We start from the raw sequence: 15,430 nt of genomic DNA, 5'->3' as shown, positions 1-15,430 counted from the left end.
GAAGTTGGAATACTTATAAAGAAATTAATCACCAAGTCCTTAATTTAGTGCCCCCTCTATGACAAATATAGGAATACTCGTCAGAGTTTTCCTTTTAAACATAATTTCCCCCATCCTCTCACACCATGGTCTAGACTTAAATTATTTTCCTCAAGTTCTGAGTGGAAATCAGTGATGAGGCAAACTGCTGATATACGGGTAAAGTGATTGTTTACCACGTGGGAGTTTGCTAATTGCAAAGAAACTTGAGTTCCCAGGCGCTCTCTTCTGTCTGTGGGATGCTATCTTTTCCATAATGGAGGTGGGGGACAGGCAGGAGGGCACCAGCGGAGAGAGAGTGAGATAGTTGGGTTAGGTTCTGTGCTTTGCTTGCCTCTTGGTCATTTTTTTCTCCCCCTGAGATGACTCACCAAGCAGCTCGCCTCAGCTCGCCACTGTGTAGTGCAAGAAGCAATCATTTAAAAGTGAACGCCACCGTGAACATGGGCCTCCTGCAGATGCAAGTCCCTCTTCTTCATTCAACCGGTATCTGTTGGGCACTTTTATTTTGTGCTGAGTAGGCCTTGTCCTGGAAACTGAGAATAGAGACAGACCTGACCCTCAATAAATGAGTAGCATGCATGCTCTGTACTAGACTAGATCAAATGCATGGTGTAAAGTCTCTAGTAAGGAAGGATAAAATTCTGCGCAAGTCCAGAAGGAGGAGGAATTGCTTATGCTTAGAAAACTGCCTCCCTGAGAAGGTACCATTTGAGCTGGATCTTAAAAGTGAATTTTGGAACTTGATCGACAGAGGAGATTTCACATAGGTGAAGCAATGAGGGCTAAGGCAGAGAGAGATGCAAATGAGCATATCATGCTGGAAAGGTTAGTTGTCCAGCAGGGGTCATGGAGCTATATATTACTACATCTGAAAGGGGTTTTGCAAAGTTTCTCTCCAATGGTTTATTTTATAGATGAGAAAAACAAGCCCAGTATGGTGGAACCAACTTCTCCAGAGTCGGAATCCCTGTTCTTCTCAGTTTCTTTACACCAGCTCTATGTGTGTGAATTTGCATTTACCATTTTTTGGACATACTAATGGGATGGAGTTACTTACCTCTCATCATTGTGCTTGGTGCTGGCTTTTTCTCGCTTTGCCAAGTCCACAAACAGTGTTCTCTTGGCTCTTCCACCTTACAGGCATCAATCAATCCACCAACCCATTACTTTATTTAGCAAATGTGCATAGAGTAAGGGCAATGCCAGATGATCGTACACTATTTATTTCTTTTGCTTGGTAGAAATACACATTTCCTTTTCTTGTGCTTCCTTACAATGGATTTAATCCTGATTGTTTTCGAATGTGAAAATCATAGAATCCATTCTTGTGGATGTTTCTGAACTGAAAACACACTGGGGTATAGCTCAGTGGGCCATTTCTGTGTCCATCTTGCTCATATGTTTACAAGAAAACTATTTTTAGGACTCCCTGTCCAGCGCCATTAGTTTCTGTTAATTAAGCTGAGGAGGGTGAGGGTTTGTTTTTGACAGACCCCTGCTATGTGCAGAAAAAAAGACTCATCATGACCTATTTTGCAGTCTGGGGAGCTTGGCTCCAGATGGAGGCTGCTGGTAGCCAGCAGCATAGCATGTTTGCTGCATCTCTTAATTTCGGCTTTCCTCAGTCCCCTGTCTCCCCATGTTCACTAGCTCTGCCGCACAGGTGCAAGGCTGGCCAACTGCAGACCTGAGCACCTGACTATGCGTTGACATAGTCAAAGATGTCAGAGCAAATACCCACCCCTGGGAATTGTCAGAAAAACAGTCTGTGGAATAAAAAGCACACATTGCCGAAGGGGAGGGGGCTTTAGAAAGCAGGCTGTCTTGAAAGAAAGAGAAAAGTGTTGAAATTAATTCATAAACGTGTTGGGTGGAAATTAGCAGCTGAAGATTTGCAGAGAGAGAAGAGACAGAGGGAGAGAAAAGAGGAAGGAGACAGACAGATGGAGAGGGGGAGGGAGAGGGTGGAAAATAGAGCAGAAGACAGTTTTATTTCACAGGCTTGCTTTACCATCAGCTGACGCAGCCTGTGCTTTTGCAGGAAGCCGTCCTTGCCTCTGTGTTTTGTTCCCCTGTTAACCTCCCCCATCCTCAGCCCCTTCCCCTGGCCTCTTCCCAAACTCCCACTCCATCACAACAGTTGTGCTTTTCACCCAAGTGGGATTCCCAGCTCTTGAAAAAGGGACTCTCTACTAAAAGCATCAAACTTCTCCTAGGTCCATGGTAAGGAAGAAAGAACTGGGGCTTTAGAGACCTATCATGACAACTGGCAATGATGGTGAAAAGTTCCTTTACTCCTTTACTTCTCTGAGCTGTAGTTTTCCACCTGCAAAATTAGGGTTGATGGGCAGGCTAAAGAAGATAGTGTGCAAAAGATATTAATCTTCAAATATGGTACGTTGTGTGCACTCATTATTATTACTGTTGTTGACAGTAGTAGTGGTAGCAATAGTAGTAGTAGTCTAAATTCTCTCCCTGATGTTCCACACTTAATAGGGCTCTCTTTCAGACACAGATCCAGAGGTCCAAGCAGTGTGTTTAAACTCAGTTTTAGAGCCAAGAGAGGCACATGTTTCCCAAATCCCACTCCTTAATTGGGCAGACGATGGCTGGAGTTTGGCCATGTAACAACGAGTCTGTTGGATGATGTTCCATCCTGGACCATAATACAGGCAATCACCCAATTTCATTTGAAAAAACAAAACAACTGAGAATACTGAGAGTGAGATGAGACCATTTTGGGTCCATTTCCTTTACTACTTTTACAAGGGTTTGCTCTGAAGTATCTTCTCCCATTTTCCTTTCTACCTCCCCAGATTCCAAGTACTGATTTCTGCAGAACTCTGGGCCTGCATTTGCTACTGCATTTGGTACTATTGTGTGTAGATTCTGGGTTTTTTTTTTTTCTTTCTCAACAGTAGAAGCAGATAAACCAAGGCTCTATACACAGAAAGCTATTTTAGACTTCTCTATATTCCATTTTCATTTTCATTTTCATTTTCTGTGGCATTACTCCCTCACTGTACCACCCTGCTTTAGAATTTCTTTCCCCAAGTAGGGAAGGGAAAAACAAATTGTACTTTCCATAAAAGTCATTCACAAGGATGCACTAACACTTTCCAAGTATTTTTGCAATTTGAATTCTTTAAACTCTAATTGGGCTTTGTCTCTTATGTATCAAGAGTTGCTGTTCTCTCTGTTGTTTCCCTTCCCAGTCTTCTAGGCTGCATTTCCCCTTCGGGGGCAATTCTGAATCCAGTCTGCAAGGTGACCGGGAGCTAGAGAGGCAGGGAGAGGGTGGAGGAGAGCTTGGGGGATCACTTCTCCAGCAACATTTCAGTATTGGTCTAGTGGGTGGGGGCATTGGTGGAGGTGAAGAGGCGGTTAAGAGACACATCTGAGTTATTGATGTTTAATTCATGTGTGCGGTGATGATGATGGAGAGAGCAGACCAAATTTTAGAGACTGCCCAGTCTGATGGATCTAACTCATTTGGCCAAAACCCACAACAAAAATGCATTTTAAAATGTCACTAGAACACAAGAGTAGTACGCGTGTGAGCTTGAGAAGGAGTACAAATGAATGCACAAAGGCTTGGCTATTTCATGTGGTAATATTTTATGAGATGCTCACTATTTATGCTTAGTCACCATAGATCAAAATAGTTATGTAAATCACAAGCTATGTTTCCGATTAACTGGGTTATGTTTTATTGATTAGAAACACTAATCTCTGAAGCTTATATTCATTGTTTGTTAGCCATGTGGTACAACCACCTGCTTTCCCCTCAAGATGAATTTCTTTCAGTATAAATAATAGCATGTTCCAACATCAGTAGTATAGGGGCACAGGGACTTTAGAGTGATACAAATTGCGCTATAATTCTCATTCTTCTTCACCTCCAGCCAAGTTGCTACTAATAAAATTGTATCCAATGTCCAAATGGGGACAAATATCCTCAATTATCTAACATTTGGGTATGTGAATCTTCAATAGCTGTGATCTCTGTGAGATTAGAGAGTAAGGTTGGAGATATATAACAATTTTATTATTAATTTAACAAATACTTATTGAGAATCCACTCCACACTAGGAACTGTTCCAGGTGATATAACAGTGAACCTTCAGAGGAACAGGAAAAGATTTAGCATTTTCTACTTCTAGCTCGTCGGTAGCTGCTTCTCTATGCAAAATTTTTCTTTATTTACTGGTAATAATAATACCTTCCTCATAGAGTTGTTAAAAGAATTATCTAAGAGAGTACCAACATCTGGCACATAGTAGGGTAATAATAATATTGATAACAATTACTGTTATTATTATTATTATTATTTTCAGTTTGACTGGTTGGTCTTCCTCTAAATGGATCCAGAGACATAACTTCTGACCTGTCACATAACTTCTGACCTTTTCACATCTACAAATATGTATCACACAATGCTGTGATCAGTACAGGAAAATCTACAACTCCTTCAAGGACTTCTTTATCTTCAGGCACTATACATAAACAGTCTCTCACACTGAAGATGAAGTAAAGCAGAACACAAAGCCAGCTGTGTTCAAACCCATGTCTCCGTGCAGACACAGCCTGCAGGTTCTCCCTCTCCCTTCTTTCACAGCCAAGCTGGCTGCATTTGCTCTCCCACTCCTCAGCTCCACTGCCGGGCTCCTGCTGCTACACAGCTGCAAAACCGCTCCTGCTGAAGTCACCAGTGTCCCCCTGGGTCCAACTGTGATCCTTTCTTCTGAAAAGTCCTCTCCACCGATGCTCCTTCTGCCCCTCTGGCCACTCCTCAGAACCCCCAGGAGCACTTCCTCCATCAGTCAATTCACCGACTGCTTGATTCCTTCCCACTTTGAAATCTTACCGAGTGACTTCATTAGAATCCTGGGCTTCAGCTCCCCACTTATTCAAAGATGACTCTAAACTCTGTGACTGTGAGCATTGACTCTTTCTCAAGCTCAATCCCTAACTATCCAAATTCCAACGGAGTATCTTTACCTGGTTCAATATCTCTCACCCTGCCTTTGACTCAGTGCCCACTATTTTTCCCATTTCTCTGTGATTGGGATCACCAACCACTCAGTTGCCAAAGCCAGAAGCCAGATGGCAGCTTAAAGACCACAGAGACTTTGCGCCTCGGTCTCTCTTCCTTGGAGCAGCTTTCCAAGAGCCCCAACCTCATGTAGATGGCTGACCCGACCCTGAGATTCCCTAGTATGTTTACATTCAAAGTCTCATCACACCGTACTATGATATCTGATTTAGTTCCCCCACTGGGCTATATATTCCTTGAGGGCACATGACATTTCATATTCTTCTTGTCCCTGGGCCCAGCACAGTGGCTAGATGTTCAGTGAACATCCATTTAAAAAAAAAAAAATGCTTGAATGAATCTGCAGATTATCCAACAAACAAATAGCAACAACAAAAAGTTTAGCAAGGAAGGTAAGATTGAATAATAATCAATTATAATGTAAAACACAAATTTGAGTTTCTCTAAGAGTGAGAGAGGTCAGATTTGTGTTGGCCCAGGTGAGGTAGGAGTGGAGCACCTGCTCATGTATGTGTCAAGCCCTCTGCTGGGTACCTTACAGGTAACTTCTTTAATCCCTAAAAAAAGGTGTGGTTTCCCCATCTAATGAGGAAACGTAGCCTCAGAGGAGTCTGGTAGAGGGCCCAGGGTCCCCATCTCCTGGGAGGCAGATTTGCAGCCAGTCAGTTGACCAGATGATCTCTCCTCTGCTCCTTGGGTGTCCTGCACCTTTCCATGGCTGTATCTGCTTTCTATAGGGTGTGGTATTTGAAATGGAGGCCATAGTGTGTCTCCGGAGGGGGAAGATGGCAACAATTCCTATTGAGCATTTAAAAAACTCATTTTACTCCTGGTAGGTCTATGTTATTGCTGTTGTTGTTATTTGATGTATAGAACTATATGAGGTGTGAATATAAAGTAATGAGACTGATTATATTATATGGCTTGTGGAAATCATTCTCTTTACAAGAGTCTCCAGCTTCTAGGAGGAGATGCTTGTCTTCAGTTAACTTCTTGTGATTTCCTGTAAGAAAAGGAGTTGGAGCAGCAGGGAGAGAATGAGAGGGTTACTAGGAAGCCCCTTTGCAGGAATGGGGATGGGTCCTTTGTCAATTTCATGGACTTTCTGCAAACTGTGGAGAGTGGATATCAGTTTTCTCATTCAAAACATATATGCTGAGTACTTTTTTTTCTGACTGTAGTCTGGTAGTGGAGGATTCAGGGACAAACTAAGCAAACAGCCTGCTCTCGTGGAACATACAATTCTAGTTACAGGGACACAATTATAGCTGCATGTGCATGCACACACACACACACACACACACTTTGGAGGAAAAAGAATAGAATAAGGGGTTGATGTGGTAGCACCTGGATTCTACAGCTACCAGTAGAGCATGCTCTAGGTTGGGGGGATAACTCCTACATATCTTGTTGTACAATGCAAATCTTGCATGCCTCATTTTTTTCTGCTGCTAGCTTATTTTAGCTTGTTGTTGCTGTTAAGGTTATTTTTGCTTTTCCTTGGGTTTATTTAGTACTGTTTGGTTTGGTTTTGCTTGGTTTGGTCCATTGCAGTTATTTTGGCCTTAAGGATGGAGATAGGAAAAGGATCCCAATGTTCACCATTACTGATAGTTTTCATTGTGCCAAGCCCTGTGAGAGGAAATTTCTCATTTATCCCCTCCTTTAGTGATCACAGTAACCCTATGAAGTAACTCTTATTAACCTTGTTTACAGAGGAGGAGACAGAAACCCAGGGAGAGAAAGTCATTCTCTCAAGTTCAGAAAGCTGGGATTCTAAACCAGGAGCTGGAATAATTCATGACCAATGTCCGTTCTCTCCACTTGTCTGAGCAGGCGAGTCCTACTTTGGAAAGGGTGTGATGTGGTGTGTGACGGCAAGACTAAACAGAGTAACTGATCTGAATCTGGTCTCAGGTCAGCGGCTGACTAGGAAAACCACTTAACATATATTTGCCTCAGTGTTCAAGAGTTCAAAAAGAGAATGAAAAATCAGAGTCCTCATTTATGTCTTGCATTGCTCATGGAGGCTATTACATAGAATTGCTTTGGGTTTAACAGAGGATGGTAATTGTGTCACATCCAAAATATTGTGTTCCAGCATGTGCTCCTATCTCTTGGAACTTCTTTGAGCGTAAAAACAGAAGCTCCAGTCAATTATTACTTCTCTGTTCACTAACAAAGTGTTTCTAGTTTAGTACACCTCCGTTTGAAGGTCCCAAGAGAGCCAACGTCTTCAGCTATGCCACAATGCTCCTCAACTGCACCTGTCCACTGAGTCCATGATTTGGGTAGGTTCATGTAACATAAATATGCTTCAAATACAGGCTTCTTGCTTTATGTTTCTCCCTGATGCACAAAGAGCAGCTTGGTGCAACCTTCTCTCAGATAAACACAAGCTGTAAGCTTTCCTTATTTATGAATAACTCACAGTTTGAAATTGCCTTTACAACTAGATACAAATTTCCTTAGATCAATTCAGATATTTTCATTGGATCTAGAATTCCCCAACAGTCATCACCATCCATGGTACAATGAACATTTATAAATAACCACATAGTGAAATTTGGCTCGTCTTCTAAATAAGAGAGACCTCTCCTTGCTTCCCACATCACACACCCACAAAACCTTCTCACAATGTAGGGATTTGCCTGTCCTACTCTGTCCTCAGAGCCACTTTAGTCAAGAAATAAGTGACATTGGGGGAACGAGGCCACTTTTTGTAAGTAATAAACGCTGACATTTGTTGAATGCTTATTGAGGGCCAGGTATAAAACTGATCACTTTGCACGCAACAAATATCTATACTTTCATTGTTATGATCACCTCCAGGTGCAGGTTAGAGAAAGTAAGAGACTGGTGTGAAGTCACACAGACAGCAAGTGGTAGAGGCAGGATCCGAAGGCATGTTGGACTGTGGCATCCAAGGGTAACTACTGCACCAAAGGCTTTTGAGTGGCCTAGAGCACAGAGAGTGAGTCACCGTAGAGCCTTAAACCCAGGTCACCTGATTCACATGAAGAGTAAGTGGGCAGCATGTCTTATTTTCTTGAAAGCATAGTGATAACTTCATGGCCTCATCCCCAAATGATTTTGAAATGTAATCTGGAAAGCTGAGACATGAGCAAGCAGGGGAAATATAGTAAGAGACAACTTTAAAACAGTGGAATAGCTTGGGTTCTGCAATGTAGGTTGAGGATCTAGAGGAGCCTCTAGATCTGGGAGAAAGTGTGCATGAGTAAAACCTCCCCCTCTGCATATATGTACATGCACATACTGCATGCAGCAGAAAGAGTTTCACCACCATTTTTTTTTCCAGTAAGTAGGAAACTTACTTGATCCTCAGTCGTCTCCTATAAGCGTCAGACTCTTTTATCCCACTGCCAGTCTGCCATCAAATGTGGCTGTCTCATAGAGCTAATATCCATCACAACTCAATCAATTGGGACTCTTCATTCACTATGCCAACCCCTGCCTCCCTTGACTTTTTCCTTCTAGAATCATCCTCCATCCAGGAAATGGCAACCAAAACCACAGGAGTCATCCTCAACATCTTTCTTTTCCTCAACTCCCAAACCCAAACCCTCAGGAAGTCCTAACCACTAAACATCCATAAACCTCCCCATTTTCCTCCATCACTATCATCGCTGCCATCATTTCTTGCCTGTTCTACTCTTGACTCTCTCCCTGCTTCCTCTTTGTACCTCTATAATCCACTCTGCGTGGCACCCAGAGCAATATTTAAACTTGATAAATCAGATCGTGTCACTTACCTGCCTAAAGTTTTCAAAAGTTGCTTCACTGTACTTGGACAAATTCTCAGAGAGTTCCACGGCCTCCAAGGCCCAGTGTAATCAGGCTTTCCTGTGTTCCTGGGTCCAAGGCCCTCCTCAGCCTCCAGCTTCTACATTCACCTTTTGCTCTGCCTCAGAGCTTCAAGCAACTGGCACCATCTGGCCAGTCAAGCCTCAGCTCCAATGTTCCACTTCCAAGAAGATTTGACTCTCCAATTCCATCCCCTTTCTAACCCATCAACCTGTTGTTATCCCCAAATTTATAGCCCTTAGCACAACCTGAACATTTGTCTTTGTTTGTTTGTTTATTGTCTATTTCTTCTCCTCTTAACACTGCTCATGTGCCTTGCCAAATCAGAATGCATCAGAAGGTTGAACTTTCTTGTTTAATGAACACTGTCCAACCCCTAGAACTGTGGCTGACATAGAAGAGACACATAGTGCATGTTCACCGAATTATTTAATGGATGAATAAATGAAGCTGGTAGAGTTTTTGTTGGACTTCTTTTCTTTTTGTTTATTTTTTTCTCTTTTATTGGTTTGTTTCTTTCATTGTTTGTCTTGGCTCTCCGCTATGGGGTGGCAGTGATTTTTCAAAGAATACAGGACAACTGTGGTGCCCTTGACAAGATAGTTTTCACAGCCCTGTCCTGGTTTGAGGGGTCAGGCCACACCCACAGCAGCCGCAACATGGCACTTATGAATTGCAGGGGTTGGTTGTACGCTTAGGTGTCAGGACGACTGCTTGGGTTCTGAGCAGAAGTTGCTCTCCAGCAAAGCCTGCCTCTTCCTTGTTTCTCCATGTCCGCTCCTCCCTTTGACTGGCAGCTTCTCCCCAGGATGCCACTCTGTAGAGTCTGAGCTAAGGCTCATCACTGGGCGGGAGCCACATGCAAGCAGAAAAGTTTTGGATGCACAATCTCATTTAAGCCAATTAGAAGTAAAATAACATGATCCTCAGACAATTATAGGTGTGTTTCCCAGGTAAGCTGCCTTGATTTTCACCCAGCTTCTCTGGGACATTCCATCTACTTTAGGTTCTAAATACTACCTTGCAGTTACAAGTGGCTAGTGTCACCTGAACTCTGGCATGAGGTTTCCAGCCCTTCTTTCTGCCTTCTCCATGCCTCTTTTCTCCTACCTGAGAGAATCCTTTTGGTAACCATCCACATTCTCAAGCCTTTCCATAATTAGTTCTCTCTGGCTAGCCAGTGGTCCCCTTTCTTTGTGGTCACTGCAATCCTGCAGCCAACTTTGCAAGTTCTGCTACAGAGTGCCACAAATAACAGGAAGCCCACAGATCTCAGGCCAAGATCTAGGTTGTACATAGAACACTGACATCCTCTCACTCATGTCTCTTTACATGTCACAAATTGTTGTCACAGGAAAGCATGGGTTTTTCTCTATAATCCTAATGTATGACTATTAAGCTCTCCCAGTGTGCCATGCCATTGGTGTTGTGTTGCTCATAATATCCCACTAATTGTCCTCCAACCCGATGAGATAGATGAGCTAGGAATGATTAGGTGCCAGTTACCCAGCTGGAGGGTTGAGGAGACAGCCAAATTTATCACCCTCACTCTTAGACATCACATCAGAGTGTCCAGCCACCAAGAGGGGTTTTGCTGGTGATCACTCTGTCACGGTACTCAGGCAAGCATTTCATAGAAAATTCCCTTAATAAGCTACTTCAGTCTTTGTTCATTGGGAACCTCATCTCTTTTTCTCTTTCCCATTTCAATATGGTGTTAGCCTTCTTTCCATAAATGGGCATACTGGTTCTAGCAATGCCCTACAAAGGAATGAAATCTCCCCTCAAAATTGTAAAGTGACATAGATTAGGAAAAAATCAGCCCTTTGTTAGTTGTTTCTCTGATTCACTAGCCCTTAATTTCAGCCCATTTAGTCTTTCCACTGGTATTGAACTAGTAGCCAGTCTTACAGAAGGGAGCACACACAGGCTTTGCTCTCCAGGGCCTGGGATACCTCTAGTGGGAGAAGTGAGACCAGCAAAAAAAAAAAAAAAAAATGAGATACTGAGTGTATTCCCTCCCCAAGGGCAGGACTTATCATGTCTTATTAAGTGATTCCATACCTAATTTTTAGTTGTCTCTACCTTCCTTACCCTCCTCCTTTTACTTCTAATTTTTTTTTTTTATTAGAGAAATTGTAGGTTCCTCTCTTTTTTACCAGCTCAGCTATTTCTCTTCTTACCTGGAATCTCATGCTCTTTCCTTCTTTCCTTTCTTTTCTCTCCCCAAAACTCTTCCCATCTCAAGCAGTCCTACATGAGCCGACTTAACTTTGAGCAAGTGCCACATTTGAAGCAGTAGGGCCAACGGGTGCTCAAACAGGGACACCCAAGTTCCTGTACCTGGCTGGCACTGCCGCCCACCCTGCCCAGACTGCTCAGACCACAGCTTCATTTCCTTGGCAGGGGAAGGCAGTGTTCAAGATACAAAGTCTGTAATTGCACAAACCCATAAGCACTGTCTCATGTTCTCAGCTTTGCACAGGTTGGGGCACTCAGATAAGCCTTTCCAGGCCAGAGATCGTGGACAAGAGCTTTGCAGAGATTAGAGGATTAGGTGCAATGTGTACATAGAAAACCCAGGAATGCTCAAATCTTAAGGAAAAATGTGCATCATTAAAACTGGTGGGTGATCCCAAAATAAGCAGCTTGGCTGCTCCGTGAGCCCTCGAATTCTTCTCTCTATATCACTTCTTCCAGCATTGCAGCCCAGGAGCTCAGAGTGTCCCACTCCACTCCTGCCTTTATTTATGTCTGCTTTCAGGAAAGGATCTAATCCGTGCTTTCAAGGATCTAATCCATGTATTATTTCACCTGTGATAAGTATTCTCCCTTCCTGAGGTCTGTTGCTCTAATTAAAATTTTCCAACCTAAAAATAAATGTGGGCTCACTGTTTTGCAAGCTGTGGTGGGGGATGGAGCAGTATTTATTTGTGTTCAGCCCCTCACCACTGAGACCACACAGCATGCCTTTGCATCCTTCAGCAACCAGAGTAATACATGATAACAGCTTAATGCATATTTTTTAAATTAAATTTTAGTTTTTACAGTTGTTCAGAGGCCAGCCTAATATAGCAAAAGGACTTGAGAAAGAGCACAGCAAGGTATCACATAACATAAAATAGGGATACAAGAGTAAGAGGCATGCAATTGGGGGGGGGGGTTTGGACAGGTGGAACACATAAAGGTGTCTTGACATACCCTCGGATTTAATCCTGGAAAGCATTCATCCAAGCCCCAAAGAAACTGAGGGGTTGGCCTCTGGAAACAATCTCACTGTGCCCTTTCCCAATGCGGTGATGGCGCTACCACATGTTCTGATCATAAAGCCACAGAAGGCTTCTATGAAAATCCGTCCCAATACTTATTGGGATCTCTATGTATTCTTCTCCGCCCCCCACCCCCACCCCGCCCAGTCCTTGCTTTTAGGACATTGAGGCATACTCCTAACAAGCATGGGGTAGAATGGGGACCATTTGGCACATTATGCAGAAAAAAGAGATGCAGATTTGCCAGTATGTAGACTGCTAGAGAGTGGAGGGGCTTGGGTGTTTCAGAGGTGGGTCCTCGGAGCTGGAGGCTTGTTCCAGATCTTCGCTGAGGCCCAGGAGAGCTCTGCCATGGGGCTGTGGCTTGGCTAGGGGAGGCATAACCTGGGGTGGGAAATGGAGTTCATTTCTCCGGGGTGGGGTTTGGCAACTTGTGCATCCAGCATCCAGGGGAGGGAAGGCGCGAATGCCAGTTTCCAGCAAGCTGCTTTCCCCCTCCCTCCCTCTCCCGCCCTTCCTCTGCCGGCCCCCTCCCTCCCTCCCCACCCCCCCTCCCACCCCACGCTAGGGAAGCCACAGCGAGGGGCGCCGCGTTCACTCTCTCGCTGGCTCCAGCGTGCGCGCCGCGGTCGGCAGGGCTAGGGGAGCAGGGACAGGGTGAGCGCCGGCCGGCTCCGCGTGGACCCCGCGCCCGGGCGGCTGCGGGCCGGCGCGGCGGGGGTTAAGTGTGGCCCGCCCCGCTCCGCCCGAGCCCGGAGCGCGCGGAGTGTGCGGGGACCGAGCAGCGGTCAGCGCGCCGCGGCTGCCATGACAACTCGGGAAGCGGGCGCGGGCCTGGGCAGCGCGCGTGGGGACACGGGCGCGGGGCGCGGGCGCTGAGCGGTCCCGTCCCGCGCTGCCTTCGCCGCGGGCTCGGGGGTCCGGCGTCCGGGCGGAGACGGCGCGGTCCTCCCCTGCGCCCTGCGCGGCGCCGGCGGCTCCTCCGAGGGCACCCCGCCCGAGTGGCTGGAGGACACGCAACAGACCCGAGGATCCGCGGGCGATAGCACGGCGTGGCCTGGCCCGAGAACTTTTACCGCCTTCGGGGTGCAGACTGGAAATCCGGGCTGATTGATAAATACATCTGTCCATGTGTGTGATCTAATAAAACAGTTCTCCTCTCCTTGAAGCGGCAGCTTTTTATGGCAGCTCCTTTATGTCAGAGACACTTGCCTCGCTTCTCTGGGTTATAAACTTTTGATGCCAGACCTCTGCAGAACGTGCCCAACTGAATCCTAAAGTAGCAAGCATCTTGAAGAGAGAGGCAGAGAAAGAGCAATCTGTGACCTTCATCATTACTGCACCTTCCTTCTTCCTCTCCCTTCCCGGCCGCCTCCTTCCTCCCCAGGAGAGCATCGAGAAGGCTCTTTTTTTGGCTGCAGGAGGGGGCATCTGGTTCTGCCAGACTGGAAAGCTGAGGCGCAGGATTCGAGGAAGAATTATTGGACTTGCGAGAGCCAGGACTCTTTTCTTCTCCTTCCCCCTCTCTGCTGCTGGCTGGCTCCATCCTTTCATTCCTCCATATACCACTTCCCCCTGTGGCCAGCTGGTGTGGGGGGACCAGGACCCTGCTGCCGCCGGAGTTGTGGGAAGTTGTGTCTGTCGAGGATGGGGGTCTGTGGGTACCTGCTCCTGCCCTGGAAGTGCCTCGTGGTCGTGTCTCTCAGGCTGCTGTTCCTTGTACCCACAGGAGTGCCCGTGCGCAGCGGAGACGCCACTTTCCCCAAAGCTATGGACAACGTGACGGTCCGGCAAGGGGAGAGCGCCACCCTCAGGTAGGGAGCTCTACTTCATTGGGGAGGGGGTGGGTGGGCGGTGAGCCCCTGGGATGCAGTTATCTGGACAGGGGCGAGGGAGCTTGGAGCACGTGAGAGGGCCTCATGCACAATGGGACCAGTGGTGCCCACCTGCCCACAGTGGTAGCTGGCATCATTCTTCTGGACATGTTGGACTCTAGCTTGGGCCTTTCTGGTCCAGGATCTTGCTTATCAGTGGCCACCAAGGTCCTTGTGGGGGCTTCCTGTATCTATGAGACCATGACGTGGATGGATTCACTCTGAGAACATGAGGACACTAGAATGGAGATAGGGTGGCAAGGCTAGCATTGTTCGATGTCTTGGTGGCTCTCCCGTAGGCCAGAAGTTAGGTGATGAGTGTGGTCATTCTCAGGACAAGCAGGCTTGCCCATTGCAGAGAGACACCTAAATCCCAGGTTCCAGAATTGCTGGTGCCGGGCCAGGGCCCTTTATGAGTCTGCTGGAGAAGCAGCAATTCATGTCAACTCCGCGTGGTTCTCCTGGGGCCCCTATTATAAATTATAGGGGCAGTTTTATCTTTGCAGGCTTGGGCCAAGGAGAGGAAACGCGTAGCTTTTCTGCAGCGACATCACTCCTGTGTGAAAAGCACACTAGGAAAGCTTTTTGTTTTACCTTAATGAGTTACAGAGAAACACTTACAGGCTCCAGGCAGAGGGGTGGAGATCCTTGGAATATGAACCTTTGGGGACTGGGCCTGCTGCAGCGGAGACTTTAATAAAAATGCAACCACCACTTTCCACCAGCTCAGCAGATACCATCTTTTATCCCTTTAATGAGGCAGTTCTGGTCCTGGGAGACAGATTTGGGGACAACTCAGCTCTACTGTGTCTCACAATGTACACAGGGTAAATGCATTTGCCATATGATTTTAATGGTTATGGTGAAAATAAAACATTCTGCCCCAGATTCTGCAGCCAGAAAGCCAGGGAGGGAGTGAGCAGGGGGTCCCCTCTCTCTTCTCTGGCTTGCCTGGTTGGAAGCCTCCTGCACCTGGATGTATCTCCTCCTGGGGAAGCAAAGAAAGGCCTCTGGGTTGCCAGCTTTTCTTTTCTCAGCCCAAGTGTTATGGATTCTGCCTACTTTGGGTGATTCTTACATGAACCTTCTTTTGAACTAGAACAGGCTCCAGCGCCATGTCTGCTGGTCCTTGGGGGATGCAGGAGGGTACAGAATAAAGCCAAAGAGGGACATCCTTCCTCACCAGCACGAAGGGAGAGCCCTCCTGGGCACGTGGGGACCCCTCAACCTGCCCCAGATTACTTAATTGCCCCACAGATGTTTGGTGAATCCTGTTTCTTAGAAATGACTTATGGGATCTCCGTTTCCAGCAGAATCATAGGCTCAAAGATAAGAGTAGCTCTCCGGCTAGAAAGCAAATAGAT

At 46.0% G+C, this 15,430-nt stretch overlaps 1 protein-coding gene across 4 annotated transcripts in view; it reads left to right on the top strand.

The window, feature by feature from the left end:
* The window catches only part of OPCML (opioid binding protein/cell adhesion molecule like), a 1,144,289-nt gene that overhangs the window by 595,690 nt on the left and 533,169 nt on the right, over positions 1–15,430 (top strand). For 2 of the 4 annotated variants that reach the window (XM_037841988.1, XM_037841987.1), the window contains one exon: positions 13,922–14,006. In XM_037841988.1, the coding sequence (XP_037697916.1) occupies positions 13,922–14,006 (85 nt within the window). Of the gene's footprint in view, positions 1–13,133; positions 14,007–15,430 lie in introns of those variants that run through there. The other 2 variants (XM_037841986.1, XM_037841984.1) reach the window with 1 other exon arrangement.

Source organism: Choloepus didactylus, chromosome 6 (assembly GCF_015220235.1).
Source record: "Choloepus didactylus isolate mChoDid1 chromosome 6, mChoDid1.pri, whole genome shotgun sequence".
NCBI lineage: Eukaryota > Metazoa > Chordata > Mammalia > Pilosa > Megalonychidae > Choloepus > Choloepus didactylus.
Note: the sequence above shows the minus strand (reverse complement) of the source record. Positions and strands in the feature narration are given on the sequence as shown.